This window comes from Hylobates moloch, unplaced genomic scaffold (genome assembly GCF_009828535.3).
Source record: "Hylobates moloch isolate HMO894 unplaced genomic scaffold, HMol_V3 SCAFFOLD_3, whole genome shotgun sequence".
Lineage (NCBI taxonomy): Eukaryota > Metazoa > Chordata > Mammalia > Primates > Hylobatidae > Hylobates > Hylobates moloch.
This window is the reverse complement of record NW_026652278.1, coordinates 97,519,253-97,539,155: the sequence shown is the minus strand read 5'-3', so window position 1 is coordinate 97,539,155 and position 19,903 is coordinate 97,519,253. Positions and strand designations below refer to the sequence as shown.

The 19,903-nt window shown below is 37.8% G+C and overlaps 1 protein-coding gene across 8 annotated transcripts in view; it reads right to left on the bottom strand.

Annotated features, from left to right (window-relative positions):
- Nucleotides 1–19,903, bottom strand: part of MPP7 (MAGUK p55 scaffold protein 7) — a 262,894-nt gene that overhangs the window by 55,512 nt on the left and 187,479 nt on the right. For 6 of the 8 annotated variants that reach the window (XM_058436591.1, XM_058436593.1, XM_058436590.1 and 3 more), the window contains 6 exons: nt 18,217–18,298; nt 17,255–17,340; nt 12,394–12,468; nt 11,994–12,190; nt 11,452–11,516; nt 1,516–1,554 (listed from right to left, as the gene is read on the bottom strand). In XM_058436591.1, the coding sequence (XP_058292574.1) occupies nt 1,516–1,554; nt 11,452–11,516; nt 11,994–12,190; nt 12,394–12,468; nt 17,255–17,340; nt 18,217–18,298 (544 nt within the window). The remainder of the gene's footprint in view (nt 1–1,515; nt 1,555–11,451; nt 11,517–11,993; nt 12,191–12,393; nt 12,469–17,254; nt 17,341–18,216; nt 18,299–19,903) is intronic. The other 2 variants (XM_032144508.2, XM_058436596.1) reach the window with 1 other exon arrangement.

Genomic DNA, 19,903 nt, shown 5'->3' with positions numbered 1-19,903 from the left:
TTCTTAAAATAAATACAATACCACTAACCTCACGGTATTAGAGATAATACACAGTAAATACCAAATACAGGCTCTGGTGCATTTCTTCAATAACCAGGAGATATTATCATCATACATAATTATTAATCTTAAGAGAGCTGAAGCAGCTGATCTCTACAAGTGTTTCTGGTTGGACACAGTGGCTCATGCCTATAATCTCAGCACTTTGGAAGACCAAGGCAGGTGGATCACTAGAGCGCAGGAGTTTGAGACCAGCCTGGGCAACATGGTGAAACCCCATCTCTACCAAAAATACAAAAAAATTAGCTGGCCGTGGTGGTGCAGGCCTGTTGTCCCAGCTACTTGGGAGGCTGAGGTGGGAGGATGGTTTGAGCCTCGGAGGCGGAGGTTGCAGAGAGCCGAGATCATGCCACTGCACTTCATACTGGGTGACAGAGCCAGACCCCGTCTCAAATAATAATAATAATAATAATAAAATAAAGCACGTCTCTACACTATTCACTCCCTCTCACTACTAAAAGCAGAGAGTTTGCCATGATGCCTGGACGTGGCAAGAGTGGGAAAATTTGAAGGTAAAATGTTGGGGAAGATCATTTTAATGCCTTGAGCAATTTCTAAATATTTTCGTGTATAACAACCCTCGGCATCTCCAAACTAGAATTTTTTCCTGCCAGTACAGATTAGAAAGTTGGTCATAAGGCTTAATTATATTTGGGGCTGTTCAGTCAATGTTTACTTAGGAGGGGGCTGTGGGAATAAGAAGTCATAAAAAAGCATAAGCAAAAAGTGGCCAGTCGCGGTGGCTCACACCTGTAATCCCAGCATTTTGGGAGGCCGAGGTGGGCAGATCGCTTGAGGTCAAGAGTTTGAGACCAGCCTGGCCAACATGGTGAAACCCCGTCTCTACTAAAAATACAAAAATAAGCCAGGCGTGGTGGTGGGTGCCTGTAATCCCAGCTACTCAGGAGGCTGAGGCAGGAGAATCACTTGAACCCAGGAGGCAGAGGTTGCAGTGAGTCGAGACTATGCCACTGCACTCCAACCTGGGCAACAGAGTGAGACTCCATCTCAAAAACAACAACAACAACAACAACAACAAATAAGCAGAAAGTTGTCGGGAAGAAAAAGGTTATTTAGAAGTGTTAATTCACAATTAACTAGGTAATTAGAAAAGTCCAGATGCCATTAATTGTGTAAAATTGCTTACTGCCAATAGGGTGCTTTTCCATCCTCTATCAAAAATTATACAATTATTTTTATCTTATATCAAAAATATAAATTAGATTAATATAAAGATAGGGCATCTGGGAACGTTTCTGGAATATAATAACCAAAGCACACTAGGAAACCCTTTGTGTCCAGCCCATTGAGCCTGTGTAACGTGAAGGTGCATGCCACCCCTACCGAATCTCAGAGCATGCGAGTGCAAATGTGCTCATTTCAGATAAAACGAGGTCATGACTTCGAGGAAAGCAACAGAAAGAAAGAGATCCTCCTCCGTGGCCAAGTGCTCACCTATATAGGTTCCACTGTTGTTACCAGCATAGTCAGCATCTTCTGGATGGAGTGTAAAAGCATACAGAACAAAAGCCAAGAAATAAAGCAGAACAGTTAGAAGGCCAGCCGCAGATGCAAAAAAAAAAAAAAAAAAAAAAAAAACCACTTAAAACAATTAAGTAAAGCACAGCATAGAACAGCCCTTGCAATGCCACTCTTAAACATAAAACAGTTTGTTTTATATTTAAGTTTAAAGTGATATTTTGAAACATTATGCAGGGTTTTTTTTTAATTCCCCCAACTTTCTTCAGTGGTTTCTTGACGCAGTTCCAAGAAAATTATACGAGACTTGTCTGAGAGGTTTATATATTTTCTTTCTTTCTTTTTGTTTTTTTTTTGGGACGGAGTCTCACTCTTTTGCCCAGGATGGAGTGCAATGGTGCGATCTCGGCTCACTGCAACCTCCGCCTCCTGAGTTCAAGCGATTCTCCTGCCTCAGCCTCCTGAGTAGCTGGGATTACAGGCGTGAGCCACAACACCCAGCTAATTTTTGTACTTTTAGTAGAGACAAGGTTTTGCCATGTTGGCCATGCTGGTCTCGAACTCCTGACCTCAGGTGATCCGCCCACCTTGGCCTCCCAAAGTGCTGGGATTACAGGCGTGAGCCACCGCACCCGACCTATATTTTTAAAGTTAAGAAAATGATGCCACCTGATCCCCCAAAGTACATTTATTTTTGTAAATCAGGCTCTCAGATAATAGGTAAAAATACAGCACTTATTTTGGCTCATTGGATTAGACAGAAAGGTTAAGATGAAAATATGTCCTTTCTATTGATAAGAAGAGATTTCATTTTGGGAGTAACAGGGGAATGATATGGCTATTTCTTTTAAAGAACTGATAAAAACATTTGTAAAGTAAGCAATGTGCTAGTATTTTGAAGTCACATGAATACTAGGCTATACATATCTTAAAAACTTTATTTAAGTAGTGGGGTACTTATTATTTTAGGCCTCTTTCTTGTGGAACTAGCAGCATAGACTGCACAGAAATCAAATAATTGAGAAGGTTCCCCTAGATCCTGCATCAAAATAAGTCTGTTTGAATAATACTGTTTATTTCATTTGAAATAATACTGTTTATTTCATTTGAAATAATACTGTTTATTTCATTTGAAATAATACTGTTTATTTCATTCACATTTAAGACTACTGACAGAATAAAAATATAATATATTATTTCAGATTACATTCTATATTTCTGCTGCATAAAGCAAAAAAAAAAAAGTATATTTCTTTCTAAAACAAAGTCCAACCACAATTTTTGGTATTGTAACGTCAAGATGGAAGTTTGGATGTACAACAGAGTACATTTGTAAGTTGCTTGTTATATTCAATTTAATCCTATGTATATGTGCACTAAATAAAATGACTAGACTATGCAGGGTAACTTATTATACATGTACCTTTAATTTCCTCTGAGAAGCACAAAGAAAATGAGAAAGGAAATGATTAAATGTGCAGAAAATACAATTAGAATAGGAAGATGTTGCACCCAAAGGAAAAAAAAATCCACCTACCACACTCAACTGTTTCCTCATCTTAGCAAAGCCAAAGGAAAAACAATGTATTTTAAGTGTTTCAAAATTATCAGTCAACAAATAAATAGAATTTATGAAAAGCTACATTTTAGGCTGCACTGCAGGCTTGTTTTAAAAAGAATGCATACACTTCAGTTGTCAAAACATAGTCCTTACATAGCTTATTAAATAACCAAATGGGAAAAATAACCAGAACAAAAACCTTCAGCATTTTTTTCAAAATAATGTCTTTAATAAGGGGATTATATTTATTTTCATAGAGCACTTTTGTTTGTAAATCAATCATCTGTTCAACGTTTAAAAGAAGTTTCTCGATAAAAATAGTGGAAATAAGAAAGGATATTGGAAACAACAAATTTTGTCCTTAACATATCTAAAAATCCTGTAAATTTAACAATAACCTGACAATTATCAATGTAATACACATACCAAATGAGTTATGCAGAATCATTTATTTTTATTCTGTCTATATTATCTGATGAAAGGTATTTTAGAAAGTAATCCTAAACAGTTCCTAAATTACTAATAGGATAGCAATTTAAAAGTTAAATATGACTTCAGAGACTCACTTTCAGTTAAGGATGGAAGAAATACTGGCAATATTGCAGAGGCAAATCTAACTATGGGTCAAGGTACAAAGCATTTCACTACAATGACCTCAGAGCAAATAGGAGTGATCAGAACAGTTCTCCCCTCATCCATCCAAGCTACAGAATAGTGGCCAAAGAAAACACTTCCAGGAAGGTGTATGCCACTGTATTTTTATTTTTCAAATACCTATGGATCCTTAAACTATGTTGGCTTGGTTTGACCAGTATTAGCAAATATCACAAGCAAATCATTATTATTCAGGCTCGTGCTTTGAATCACCCAAGTTGTGACTTTATTTAAGCACATGTCTTAGTAACTCTGACCTGTCATGTGCATCTAAAGCAAATTGTTAGAAAACAAGAAATAAACAATATGATGTGGCTTGGGCAAACAGCTAGGCATGATGAACATCAGATGGGTCACTCTGAAATCTCAGGTACTCCATTATAAAGTGGGTTGTCAAACATAGAGTCTATTTTTTTATAGGACCAATGGGATAGATTAAATACTGCACCCTTGATTAAAGACTTAGTGCCATGGAAATCAAATGATAAAAGCCATACCACAAAAACCGACAAAAAATTAAAACACCAATGCCAATCCGCAAAAAAATCTGTAATTTATATCACATATAGTATATATTTCATATTCTAATAAAATGTCATGAATATGCTGTATAAATTTGCAAAAGAATTTTTCTCCATAAAATTTTTAAGTAGAGAGAGAGTGATACTTTTATATTACTGATATAACCACACACATATATTCAGTAGCAAGTATCATGCTTAATGAACATCCAGTAAGAGAAGAAAAGGAACAGAATTTCTTACACTTAGCAAGTTGGAACAAAGAGGAAAAAATATACAAAACGTTAATCTCAGAAGCAAGTTGGGATAGTCGCATGATTATTACTATGTGGAAGGCACTGTTCTGTGTACACTACAATACACAAACTTATTTAATTCCCCAACAATCTATGAGGCCAGTACTATAATCCCCATTTCTTTCAGATAAGAAAGAATCCTATAGTGAATTCTCATAATTTTATGTTGCTTTGGCATCCATTGTGAATCCAGGCTTAACTTTCTCATATCAGAAACAGGGCTTAGTGGCCCTTGACATAGCTTCAAGCTCTCTGCCTCCTCCCACTTTCTCAAGGCAGCCCATCCAGAAATCTGCCTTATACAACTGCCTGCTGGTGACCACCTCACTATGGGACATACAGATACAGCCTATTTGACTCACTCCATGACCCCTACACCCCACGTGGACCGTGCAATTATGCTGCAGTGACCACCTCTCAGTCATAGCGTAACTCCACAGAACTCATGCCTGCTTTCTTTACACCCACTATTTACAACTCCCAGAAGGAAAACTTGCTTGGGTAATGCCCTGGACCCCAGTGAAGGCTTTGGTCCCCCCATCTCTCTTGCTCCCCACACACTGGTTGAGTCTGTGTCCCAGACAACTCCCCTCTTCCTGTTGGCCTGCGAGGCATACTGCTCCCCTCTCTGGGATCTGTGAGTAATATACTGCCTCTTCTATTTCATGCACCCCTGCTATTTCATGTTGCCTCCTCTGTGTCTCACCTGCCCAACACACCTGAATCTATAGTTTTTCCTGGTCAGGACATTCCTAGAGAGTGGCTATCTTGGTAGGAATAAACTGTAAACAGGTCAGACAAGAGCCCCAAGAGTGTCTGTCAATATAATCAAGTCCTTGTGAGAGAGGACATCTGGTCACAGGTGGACACTTAGGCATTAGGCCTTCCACCAGGAGAAAGAAGTATCCCACGAAAGGCACACTGCAGACAGCCACGACCATCTCCCCTGCATCAGGGCAGGACTAGAGTTTATAGCCACTCTCTAGAGAGAGCTCAAGAACTAATTAGAAAAAAAATACAACACACTTGTCCATGTTAAAACTGGGATTTGGACCCATGCCATTTGGCTCGAGTCTGAGTTTTTAATTCAATGCTATGCTAATCATGACAAAATTATGTTTTGATTACTCTAGTCTCAGGCTAGAAATGGGCAGGAGAGAGGTCAAGGGACATAATGTTTCTTACAAGTTTCCTATCGACTTAGCATGACCTCCCACGGCCCCGCCATCACTCCCCAAAGCTTCTGTATTCCAAGGGAGAGTCTTCTGCCAGGAGTGGCCAGGGAGGGCCAGCTCCAATCTCCAGTGTTATCAAGAGTCCACCACCTGCTATCTTCAAGCACATTAGAGCAGGAGAGGAAAGTTAGAAAACTCACAAAGGGGAGGCCAAGAAGATCTCAAAAAGATGAATGTGGCTGAGCACAGTGGCTCATGCCTATAATCCCAGCACTTTAGGAGGCCACGGAAGGAGGATCACTTGAAGCCAGGAGTTTGAGATCAGCGTAAACCAAATAGTGAGATCCCATCTCTACAGAAAAATTTAAAAATTAGCTGGGGGTGGTGGTGCACGCCTGTAGTCCCAGCTACTCAGGAGGCTGAGACAAGAGGATCACTTGAGCCCACGAGTTCAAAGCTGCAGTCAGCTATGATGGTGCCACTGCACTCAAGCCTGGGTGACAGAGTGAGAGCCTGTCTCAAAAAAAGAAAAACTTTTTTTTTCAAAGAGAAAGATAAATGTGCTGTCTTAAGAGAATGGACTAGAAAGGTTCTTGTGAAAAGCACGTGGTGAGTCCTGCACACTGGGCAGTAGTAAACGTCCCATTCTGCTGGATGTCACTCTGCAAGGGACATGTGTGATACTCCTGACAAGTGGAGAAACTGTGTCTATATTACTGTGCTATTATTCACATGCGCAAGGTTAAATCCCCATACTAGAAACCACTTTCCTAAATTCCCCATCCCCTACCGCAATCCCTCCTAAAAGTGTGCAGTAATCCGCAACCACAGATCAGACCCCTAAGAGTTAACCAACGCTTTCTAACCTGCATGGCATTGAGTCCCCAGGACAAAATACAAGAGACAGTAGGGCTGAGAACCCCTCCAATGCAAAGACTAGAAGCATCTACTCTGATAGTGTTTGAGAAGCAACTTCTTGGGGAATCCTAGGAGAACACAGTTCACTGAGACTGAGTGTGAGCAGTAACAGTTAGAAGGTTCTTCACCTCAACCATCTTGCAATTTAAGTGATCAGATATGAAATTTACAACTTAGTTCATCTACACCTCTTTCCACCCAAACTCTGAACTCTGGCATCTTCCAGATAGTATTAGTATTAGGGAAAAAATACGTTAGGTTTTTTTTGTTTGTTTGTTTTTTGTTTTTTTTTTTGAGATGGAGTTTTACTCTTATTGCCCAGGCTGGAGTACAATGGCACAATCTCAGCTCACTGCAACCTCTGCCTCCCAGGTTCAAGCAATTCTCCTGCCTCAGCCTCCCGAGTAGCTGGGATTACAGGCATGCGCCACCATGCCTGGCTAATTTTTTTGTATTTTTAGTAGAGACAGGGTTTCACTATGTTGGTCAGGCTGGTTTCAAACACTTGACCTTGTGATCTGCCTGCCTCAGCCTCCAAAGTGCTGTGATTACAGGCGTGAGCCACCGTGCCCGGCCAATGTTAGGTATTTTTTAAAACCCCATGTGTTTCCGTTTATACAAGACTCCACCAACATTAAGAAAATGTTTGACAATGTTTTAGACATACAAACTTCATGTAACAACATAAGCAATGTATTTGTTTCTGAATTAACTTTATGTATGAAAACAACAAATAAAATTACTTAAGAATCCAGGAAGAAGAAGCTTACTCAACTTGAAAAGCTTTATTACAATGACTTGTAGCATCCTGTGATATATTATTCCTAATAGTGAGACCTTCCAAAATATTGGTACCGTGTGCAGTGAATTCGTTATTTTACTCAATGTTTAAATTCTTTTTCGCCTATTGTGATTATCAACTGACAAATGTTTGTCTTTGAATGAACTAAGTTACATCTTGCTTAAATGGATACCCTTTGGCTTCCGTTAAATGTTTTCTTTTTACCTGCATAATAACAATCATGACTGGTTAAAACAAATTCTACAATAAAATATTTTGTGTTTTGCTTTCTAACCTTTAAATGGTTGAAAAATTGTACATTCTTGTTTCTTTGACTGCAAGAATTTTTTAAGAGTTATTGTGTAAAACAAAAATTTTGAATTATTCAGTCAGCAATATTAGAAACTTTTAGGTTCTTATATTTTGATAACTAAAAAAAGGAAACAACACTACAAAAACTTACACTTGCATATTCTGTTGTAAAATGTATTACCTGGATAACAGCTTTTTCTTACTCCTTTCTGAAGACAATATATACTGGATTTAAATATTTAATATAAATCACATCCTACTGAAGTTAAAGTAAAATTAATTTGATGTCATTAGGAAGACAATTCTTAACTCATATTTAGATTTCAATAGAAAAGCAACAAACGATACCACAAATAAATTCATATTTCTTTCTTAAAGGTTAGGTAGTACATGCAACCAAACTATAAAAATAAGTTTCAGGCAGAAAATTAGAGTACTTTAAATTATATTTACACAAGAAATGCAAGCTGCCAAGTTTCTGTCATGCAAAAGTCCTCCTACATGCTATCTGAGACATAAGATTCACTTTTACTCATTTCCAGAACACTTAAGCTACATCTTTTAAGTAATAATCTAAAAGCTGGTCATATAAAAGAAAATCTATCAGACTTTGAGGCCTGCTTTTCTGTCTGCATTACTAATATAAATCCATTATGAACCTATCATTAGACGATGGAGAGGGAGAGAAACAAATTTCCATCACAAATATCTCTGTTTGGTAAGCAATTCTTCCAAAAAATAGGGGGAGGAGACAAGTCCTTATATCCAGCTACTTAAGACTTAGAAATATTTTAGGTTTAAGGGTTCATGTTTCAGGAATTTTTTAAGAGGTAAATTTTTTTTGTTTGAAAAGCCTTTTTATTCTTCTGGGTTTGTATTAGATACACAAAGATTCTTTGGTGGAGGACATAACCAAGCAACAAAGATGAATATGACTTGCACTTATGAATTTTGCATAAGGAGGCTAGTTTTAAAGCCTAAAGAGGTTGTTATTATCCTGGCTCCTGATTTTACTTACCTTGGAGCCAAGAACTAGAGCTCTAGCACAAATATAAGTGCAAAGACGCAAAGATAATAAGATTAGGATGTGCCCTTCCTTATTTACTTCTATGTTGATATTAACTGAAACCCTATAGTTCCAGAACCATCTTCCATGAACTCTTCCTCCATGCAAACTCAAGTTATGGTGATACACTACAAATGAAATAAAGATTAAAAAAAGAGTAACACGAGCAATCACTTTGTGAAAAAAGTTAACCAGCTAATTTGATAAATGGCATTACATGACTAAATTCATTATTTCAAATCCGATATTTGCAATTTCCTCCTAGATGTTAAGTACACTTGTAAAAATTAGTGGATAAAGTTTTTATCACCGTATTTTTAAAATAAATTTATAAACATTGACATGATAGAATTATTATTCCTTTATAAATTTTACATTAAATCAGAAACTTTTTTTAAAACCCTATTCTATTAATATTCAAAATCATAAAAACAAAAGATTTTATACCAACTTGCTGTTTTTCTTCATAGCATTTTCCTATAATTCAGCAAAGGGCATGATAACGTAAGTTTCCTGTTCCAAAATCCTAAGCACCAAATATTGAAATCCAGAAAGTAGTGGATCAGATGGCCTTTACAAGTTTTAGTTATGTAAAGAATCATCATCAAAACACAGGTTAAAGTGTTTTTAAATGCCATTTAAAATGTTCAGAATCAATAAAATTATTTATGCATAACTTTTAACTTTATGTGAGACAATATTCAAGGAAATTTCCAGTAGAATTTCAATTCTTTGAGAATAAAGACATTAGCTGCCTATTTAATTGTCACAGAAATATACTGTCTCTCTGAACAAGGCCATATCTGTTATATGTTTATGATTTAATAAGGGTAATTTTGACCAGATTTATTTGAAAATAAGTAACATATATAAAAACAAATAATGCATCTCTCAGTGACTCAAACTCTAGTTTAATAAAAAAAGAGAGAGAGAGAAAGAAAAGAGGGGAGGACCAACAAACATTTCTGAGTGGAATTCAAGAGGCAGAAGAGGCAAAAAAAAAAAAAAAAAATAGTCAAATGAGGACATTTCAGTAAAGATAGATGCTAGAATATTTATCAGATCCAAATATTGAAGTATTAACATATAAAAGAAATTATGCAAATCAACAGACAAAAGGACTCCGTTACAATACTTCTACATACACACACACACACACACACACACACACATACTCCCATACACACCTCACCTTCATATGCATCTATACAGAAACCAGTTTGAAAGAGCTATTAAAAAGCAATATATCCCTTTTGTATAGTTCTTTTAAAGAAATACATATACACTTATCAAAAATTTTCAATCAATGAAAATTTATAATAATATCAAACTGTAAATTTCTAAGTTGCCTAGGACTGAAAAAGAGTTGAGTATGGATCCAGATTTGAGTATAATTACATTTATTTCATCTTTAAGTGGCACACCTTATCGCACATATACCAAATATATTAGAAATGTGTAAGCCTCCTATTTAAAAATCCCTTTGAGAGCAAGTCAGGCAAGGAGCCTCAAAGCTCCTTTCTGTTAGTGAGTTGGCCAGTGAAAAGTCATCAAGCTTAAGAACAGTGCAATATTCTCATGAAAGCTTTAAGCTTTCTGGTGTCAGAAGACTTGTAGCATTCTGTGACAAGGGTTTTTTTCCTTGTGCCTAGACTTAATGCAGCAAGGACAAGCAGGCTTTTGAATCAGTGCTCCACCTTAAGCATTTGCCTGCTTGTGAGATTTATACTCGACTACAGTTTGGCTCCCTTCTAATGTGATTCCTGGGCTATATGCTTCTGCAAACTGACAGAAATCACAGGAGATGTGAAAAATGCAACAATACTAAAAACAGATGTCGGCGTAAAATTCCAGGGCCATTTATTTGGTCATTTCACTGTTCAATGTACAATTTCTATGCTGAAAACAAAGGGTTGGTTTTTTCCTCTTAAAATACCTAGAACCATGAAACATCTAGGTGAGGTAGAAGAGGGAATTTACGGGATGTGGACTTGAAGAAGTGGGTGGTGGGAAATAAAGAAAAGCTGACAGAAGGTTAGGCTGAAAGAGAAAAAAAGTACTTAAATGCACACTATGTTTTCCAGTAGTCATACAGTAGCCATCCTTTGTCTTTCTCTCAGTTTCTTTTAATCTAGTCTGGTGATAACTCCAAAGGGATAGGCTAAAGGTCAGAAGTATTATGATCTGGGGATAAGAAAGGAATTAAGAACAATTGGTCTTGAGCACAATTGCTTTTGTACCCAAGAAAATGGTAGATTTTTTTTCTCCCTAATCTTTACCAAGAAATATCTAACCCAAACCTCCTGGCTTTGAAGAAATAGGAGCTGTATTTTAGGAGACATTTAATAAAATACCTATATTTGGAAATCAAAGACAGTAGTAGTAGTAGTTACTTTCTTAAAGAGTGAGTCATGGATTTATTATTAACAACCTCAACCACCCCTTTCCTCAAAAGATTCATGTTAATATTCCAAATATGAATCTCATATTTGTTTGTTCCTGAGAATTGATGATCCCAAAGTTACTGCTAGGGTAATAGGACCCTTTGTTCTGACATGAGCACCTGCTTTAATAGTCAAAAATAAACATCAGTGTTTGGTTACTCTGCATTCTTAGTAACAAACTTACATGACTTCCTGTTGGAAACTTTCAGGGGCTGAACCAGTATTTCTGGTCGTCTCAAAGCCAATCTCCTGGGAGAAAGAAGGTCAACATACCTATCAATTTTCAGCACAGGTCCGAGGTGAATACAATATCAAAATATTTAGTCTTAAGAAAAAACTTAAAGGTTAGAGAAAAAAATGAATGTAATGCAATAGATTCAAATTAAGAAACAAATCTCCCACTTTCAAATTTTTGTAAATTATCTTCCCTCCCTCCAAAACCACTGGTCTTTTTTTTTCCACCTTTCATATCAACATGGTTTCAAGATATTAATGTGCTATTTTCCATTTGCTTCATAACAAAAATCTAATATGACCCAGTACTGTCATATTTTTTTTGGTCATTCATCATACTTAGTTAGACAAAACAGAAATCCAAACCCACGGGATAAAAAATTCTAAGGCAAGGTTTTATAGCATATTTTATCACATCAATGCTAGAATGATATTTTGCAGAGAACAAAAGGTCAGCTGGAGAAAAGCCATTATTATGTACCAGCAGCTCACCTTTCCTGGAAATGCTTTGAGGGGATCAAGCCTGCCCTGGGGTTGGCATCACCTTCGTGTTTCGCTTGCCACCAAGTTGCATCATCTTGACTCATAATCTGAAGAATATCTCCCTTTCTGAAAGAAAGCCCAGCTTCCTTACATGGAATTGCCTTATCCTCATTAGGATTATAGTCAAAGAGGGCTTTGATAAACATCTGGAAGAAAAGTTTCATTAAAGATGAATAAAGATAAAAAATAAACGTGAAATGGCCTATATTCTCCTCACTCCGACTCCAAACATAATAATTTTAAAACTGGAATATTGAAAGAAATATGTTGTGACAAAGTGGATATATGTTGGATGGAAAAACATGACTTCCCTCCCACGCACGAAAAAATGTTTTTAAGCAATAATTACCTTGCCTTCTTTTGATGGTGTCTCCTCTTTGATGCCGGGTATAATCTTAAATGTAATTGCTCCCTGAGACTGAGCCTGGTATCAGATGAAAGAAGGAGTTATAAGAAAACCAGACCCAAGGAAGAATAAGGTAAAATAGGTAGAAGGTGAAATGCATCTGAAAATTTACAAGCTTGGGGCTTCTACTCTTAGATAGACTAAACGGAGGAAACTATTTTTGTAGAAATTCCTGTAATGTGAGAAAGAAAGCTCTGAACTTTGTAGAATAAGTTAAAAAACATTAACTTCTAAATCCACTTTTACTTCCTGTGTACTTTTAAGCTGTCAAGTAAATACATTCCCATCCAAGTTTCTTCGAAATAGAAACACACAAAATATGCACAACACCTTAAATAAATACAGTATTCAATGACTAGAATAGACAATGTATAAAGGTCTGGGTGCAGTGGCTCGTGTCTGTAATTCCAGTGTTTTGGGAGGCAAGGTGGCAGAATCACCTAAGCCCAGGAGTTCAAGACCAGCAATATAGCAAAACCCCTGTCTCTACAAAAAAAATTTAAAAAATTAGCCAAGCGTGGTGATGAGGCTAAGGACTCTTGAGCCTAGGAGAGTCCACAGTGAGCTGTGATCGCACCACTGCACTTCAGTCTAGGTGACAGAGCAAGATGCTTTTTTTCTTTTCCTTTTTTTTTTTTTTTTTTTTTTTTAAAGAATAATGTACAAGGTTCAGACAGTTACATTTAAGTATCAGCATCCATGTTTTGGGGGACAAAACACCTATAACGTCAGTAGTGCACTTATAAGTACATGATTCAATTAGCGGCAATGCCCATCAGAAAAAAAAAAATAAAGGACATTCGTATCTACTGTATTCTGGTTAGTGAGTAAAATATCCAACGGAATAGATTCATTGAAAGATGAAAAGACTGAGTATCTATTCTAACTTCATTAAAATAAGTACCAGCACCCCTTCCTTCCTTCCTTTCCTTCTTTCCTTCTTTCCTTCCTTCCCCTTCCTTCCTTCCTTCCTCCCTTCCTCTCTTTCTCTCTTTCTCTCTTTCTTTTCTTCCCTCTGTGGCCCAGGCTGGAATCTAGTCAGCTCGCTGCAGACTCCCTGCCTCCGGCTCCGGTGATTCTCCTGCCCCCGCCTGCGGGCTGCCTGGGATTGCCGGCGCGCGCCACCACCACTGCCTGCTTTTTCTCCTTTGGCTGGAGGTGCGGTTTCGCCATGTTGGCCAGGCTGGTCTCCAGCTCCTGACCTCCAGTGCTCTGCCCGCCTCGGCCTCCCAGCCGCCTGCCTTGGCCTCCCAGGGTGCTGGCATTGCAGCCTCTGCCCGGCCGCCGCCCCGTCTGGGAGGTGGGGAGCGTCTCTGCCTGGCCGCCCATCGTCTGGGATGTGAGGAGCGCCTCTGCCCAGCCGCCACCCCGTCTAGGAACTGAGGAGCGTCTCTGCCTGGCCGCCCATCGTCTGGGATGTGAGGAGCACCTCTGCCCGGCCGCCCATCTTCTGGGATGTGAGGAGCACCTCTCCCCGGCCGCTACCCCGTCTGGGATGTGAGGAGCGCCTCTGCCTGGCCGCCCCGTCTGGGAAGTGAGGAGCGCCTCTGCCCGGCCGCCCATTGTCTGGGATGTCAGGAGCGCCTCTGCCTGGCCACCCCTTCTGGGAAGTGAGGAGCCCCTCTGCCCGGCCACCACCCCGTCTAGGAAGTAAGGAGCGTCTCTGCCCAGCCGCCCTGTCTGGGAAGTGAGGAGCGCCTCTGCCCGGCCGCCCCGTCTGGGATGTGAGGAGCGCCTCTGCCCGGCTGCCCCGTCTGGGAGGTCTACCACAGAGGCCAGAAGCAATGTGGGGGCTGGACATGGTGGCTCACGCCTGTAGTCCCAGCACTCTGGGAGGCCGAGGCGGGTTGATCACTTGAGGCTAGGAGTTCGAGACCAGCCTGGCCGACATGGCGAAACATGAAAAATACAACAAACCAACCAACCAACCCAGCAACGACAAAACACCTCTACCCTGGAGTCATACTCTAATTTTTTCTATTTTCCTCCCTTTCTGATCCTTTATCCCACTTTCTTTTTCTTCCTCTTCCTTCTCCTTCTTCTTTGTCAAATAGAGGATTGAGTTATTATCATTGATCCATACAAAGTCCCTCTCTCATTTATTTTCTTTAATTCCCACCCCCCATTTCTATTCCCCATCTTCCCATGTGCAACCTTCCTAATATGTTTGATATGCATCTTTTTGTTTGTATGTATTTTTAGAAAATGTTTATTGTTTTGTGTGCAAAAAAATTAATTTAAAAAAATTTAAAAATTAAAAAGAGAAATGCAAATCAAAAAAAAAATAGAAAAAAAATAAGTACCAGCACCCACAAATTTTTGTTATCTCAGATAGGATCTCTCTTTAAATATACTCTCATGTCATTCTCTCTCTCTTATTAACATGTATTGTAGCCATATTTAATTATTTATGCAATTATTTAATAAGATATGTTACTCCTGCTAATTTGTAAGCTCCATAAAAGCACTAAATACTTGGCACATTTGAAAGATATGAAAGGAAGGGGGGTAGGGCAAGACATATCTCTCTGAGTCTCACTATCTGTGGTGCACTGGTAAACCAGGACTCCATTTATTTGAAAAAAAAAAAAAAGGCTCTGATGTGTACTGTCTGTCAATTTCCATGGTATAAATACTTTCACTATGGCCAATTTCAATTCACCAGCATGAAGTTGCTGAAAGCTGAGTTGGGAAATGGTGCGTCATACAGGCAGCTCTGGCAAGCCTTAAGAAGGCAGCTCTAGTGCAACACAGCAAGTTAAGTAAAATGGGATTCTGATAGTTTAAATAATAGAATTTTATAAAGGGTTGACTTATTTCAAAATGGTAATATCATTGCTATTGCTTATTGTAGAAGGCGCTCACAAACCTTATAAAGAATTCTCATACTGTAATACTGAATTGCATTGGTAGAGAGAAAACAAAAGTCTTCTCTATAATCTCCTCTTATTTTTCTAGTTTGTGTCTGTGTGTGTGTGTTTTTTTTAATGGATCTATGGTCCTTACAACAGTGTCATTTATTAAGGACTCAATTATTATTACTATTACTGCTGAGCCATATAGGTCTATCTCTCATTGTGATTGCCTCACAATAATCCAGCATATGGATGAATGATTATTTGATCAACGCAACTTTCTTGGTAGTTTCCAAATATTTTTGAAATATTTTGTTCATACACATTTACCAAATTATTGCTTGAGGATTAATTTCCAACTAAAGGGTATGCACATTTAAAATTTTGATAGTTTCAGATCTCAAGAAGTCCCACTCATAATTTATCCCATCCCCAAATCATATAAATATACCTATTTTCCTATACCCTGACCAACTCCAGGCATCATCAAGCTTTCCAAACTCATATCCTGAAAATGCTTTGAGGGGATCAAGCCTGCCCTGGGGTTGGCATCACCTTCGTGTTTCCAGACATCTATGTTTTCTTTTGTAAAGTATTTGTCCGTACACATTGCTGATTTTTCTGTAAATGTTTTTCTTATTGATTTTTATCATCTCTATATATTTTGAAATATTAGCCTTTTATTATATAGAGAGAAAATATTTTTCATACAATCTCATTTGTCTTTGATGTTTCTTTATGGCACCTTTTTTCTACAAAGAAAGTTTTGAATTCTAGTAGACACATCTGTTATTTTTCTATTTGACTTTCATATCAAGGTTAAAAAGTCTTTTTCTACCTTATAATTATAAAAATTGTATATTACATTTTATTGTGCAATTTTGGGGATTTTTTTGCACTTAAATATTTAATTTGTTGGGAATTTATTTTTATGTATTGTGTAAAACAAGGATTGACCTTATTTTTTTCTGAGTCATTAACCTGATACCATTTATGAAATGTTCCATTGTTTTCCCACTGATTTAAAATGCCACCTTAACCATATACTAAATTTTCATATATACAGAGATCTGTTTTTGAGACACACTCAAACCTCTTCTACTTGGTACAGGTTTCCAGTATGTTTTCATATATAAAAGAGACAGTTTCCCTTCCCTTTATCTTACAAATGAACTTTAGAATTAATATTTCCAAGGCATAAAATAATTTTATTCAAGTGTCAGATTTCAAAAGACATCTAAATTAGTTTGACTAATTTGTATTGCTATGATCTATAGCATGGAATATGACTGTGTCAATGGGAGGAAGACAAAGATAAATGCATCACCAGCCACAGTGTAGATGCCATCTGCTAAGTACAGACTTGGGACAGGGACAGGTACTAAACTCCTTTTTTTTTTTTTTTGAGACAAAGTCTTGCTATGTTGCCCAGGCTGGAGTGCAGTGGCGTGATCTCGACTCACTGCAACCTCCATCTCCTGGGTTCAAGTGATTCTCCTGCCTCAGCCTCCCAAGTAGCTGGGACTACAGGTGCCTGCCACCATATGCAGCTAATTTTGTTTTGTATTTTTAGTAGAGACAGGTTTCACCATGTTGGCCAGGCTGGTCTTAAGCTCCTGACCTCAGGTGATCCACCTGTCTCAGCCCCCCAAAGTGCTGGGATTACAGATATAAGCCACTGCACTCGGCCCTAAAACTCTTTATATATACTATCTCATTTAATCCTCAAAACACTTCAGATGGATAGTTACATCTTATTCTCATTTTGTAAATGAAAACACTGAGGCATGAATAGATTAAGGTATTTTCCAAGGACACACAGGGAGCAGGGGTTTGAAGCCTGCACTGCTTAATACAAATCCTGTCTATGTCAAACCAAGTCTAGAAGTCTGAAATACAGTGATTCAATTTTATTTTTATTGTACTTTTAAAAGAAATTTACAGCTTACCAAAATCTGTATTATTTCCTCAGGCCTTTTATCCTCCACTGGTATCCCGTTGACTTCCCTAAGTTCATCACCAACGTGAATAAGACCTAGAAATAGGAGATTTGGTAAATTAGCAGTGTTACCCACAACCAAAACTGTAATTTGCAGCTGTTTCCATAATTAAAGCATTGTTAGGTTCCCTTAATACACTTAACGATTGGAAAGGAGACCTTCACGTGTCTCAGGTTTCAGCCTCTTTGCCTCTCCATAGCAGTGACTCAAAGACCACAACATAGTAATGCTGGCCAAGAAATGGTAACAGCAGCTTGGTCTTTGTCTAGAAGTGCACATTACTGATATCTTATACTAATATACTAATAAAATAATTTTTATTTATCTTAAAGGCTGCATGCTCTTAGCAGTACTTTTCAATTAAGAAACACATAAACAAGATTTTTTTTTTTTTTTGAGATGGAGTCTTGCTCTGTCACCCAGGCTGGAGTGCAGTGGCATAATCTCGGCTCACTGCAACCTCCGCCTCCGGGGTTCAGGCGATTCTCCTGCCTCAGCCTCGCAAGTAGTTGAGACTACAGGTGCCCACCACCACGCCTAATTTTTTTTGTGTGTGTGTGTATTTTTAGTAGAGACAGGGTTTCACCGTGTTAGCCAGGATGGTATTGATCTCCTGACCTCATGATCCACCTGCCTTGGCCTCCCAAAGTGCTGGGATTACAGGCGTGAGCCACCACGCTTGGCCCACAGGTTTTAATATAGCTTTGGATGCCTGTGTACAAGAAGACCACAGAGTAATGTTTATCTGTCATTTATTTAAACAGGCTCTCACATTTCAACACAGAGAAAAATATCTTATTACTTATTCTGTGTATTAGATCCAAAGATGGTTATCCTCGTAGTTATCTATTGGAAATGCTACACACGAAACACGTGATTAGTCTGTACTAGGCTAACATTTAAAGTCTCACCACTTCTATCTGCAGCTCCTCCTCTCATGATTCTGGCCACAGTGATCGCCCCAGTCTGCTCATCCTTCTTAATGGTGGCTCCCTTTTAAGACAAAAACAAAAAGCATTTGTGGGTAAATGTGTGTACTGGGTGTTAGAAAAAGGGAGGAAATAAGGACGTTCATCTGAAAAAAGAAAACAGCTACAAAAACAAACAAAAAAAAGAAATGAGGCAGGAAAAATAGACATCATGCCATTTGTCTTACAATGTCTATTGTCATGACTAGATAGAGGAAATCCTATCTACATAGCATCAAAGGGTTTCAGCCCAATTTAAGGATTTTTGAAATCTTCAACCTCTTCAAAACTGTGTAGAATAAACATATCTTCTTTCCATTATAAAAATACCTTGTATTTGAATGCCGTTTGGTTTTTATCCTTTTAAAGCAATTCTTCATTCATTTCATCCTTATAGTACCGCATCAAGAAAGTGGAATAGTGACAATTACACTAATAGACAAAAGATTCTATGTTAGAAAACTAAAACCCAGATCATTTGACTTTTAGTTAGTTCAGTGATCCTTCTATCACCCTCAGTTATCATAGTAAAAAAATAAAAATTTTAAAATTTTAAAAAAACTTGGTGATAATTATAAAGAAAAAGAAAAAAGTTAAAACCCAGAAATTAGTTATATTTGTTGCCTAAGTCTAAGACAAATGATTAGAAGAAAGGGCTCTTACTCCATGGTTTTAGTGAACTAGGACTGTACCTAGTACAAACAGAACTAAGTATTGGCATAAGATTAGGAAACAGTCTCAAAAAGAAGCCAAAAATTCTTCATTTACAGATATTCAGAAGCAAATTAACTGCTGCTTTGTAAGAACAACAGGCACAAGTGGTTACTTTGAAAGCCTTTCCATGACTTTCCTTTTAAGAATCTGGCATTGGTTTTGCAAAGCCATCCAACATTGCATAATACTGCTAAAAAGGTATGCTTTTCAGTGGCAGCAGAATTCATCCCAAAGAAGTGAAATTTTTCTCAAGTTTGTCAACAAACACATTTATATCATTAAAGAACAGATATGTAAACAAAGTAAGAGTCCATCTGTAATCAGTATCCTTTATATGTAACTATCAGATGCATAGCTAATAATAGTAAAAAAAAAATCAAAGACTTAAGTGACAGGCATTTTACAGCATTTTTCATCACCTATGCATGTATTCAAGGCCAGAGACTTGAATAAGCATCTCTCCATGGTCATAAAGCTTAGACTCACCAATTACTGGTATTTTCTGCTTTTATTTCAATTTCTAACTTGTTTCCAAAATGACTGGAAATGTAATATTCTCAATATAACTAATTAGTTTGGTTAAACCAACCTTCATTTTCCTTAATGACATGTCTCAAATTTTCCCACCAAATATGCCCAATGGCACAAAAGCCTAGTAATCTAAGTTTACTTATCCATAGTTTCTGGATGATAAACTGAATACTAAATGGTCGTAATTTGTCTAAGATGAGACACCTAGTATATGGAAAAATCGGGACTTGTTTAAGGTAATCTGACCAGAGACACAATTATTCATCTCACTCATCATCCAATACTGCTTAACCCTCTATCTTCCCATAAGCTTTTGTTCATAAGTTCATTCTGTCCATGAGTTCATTACTCTTGGGGGAGATTGTCTCTAAAAGGGGGATCACCA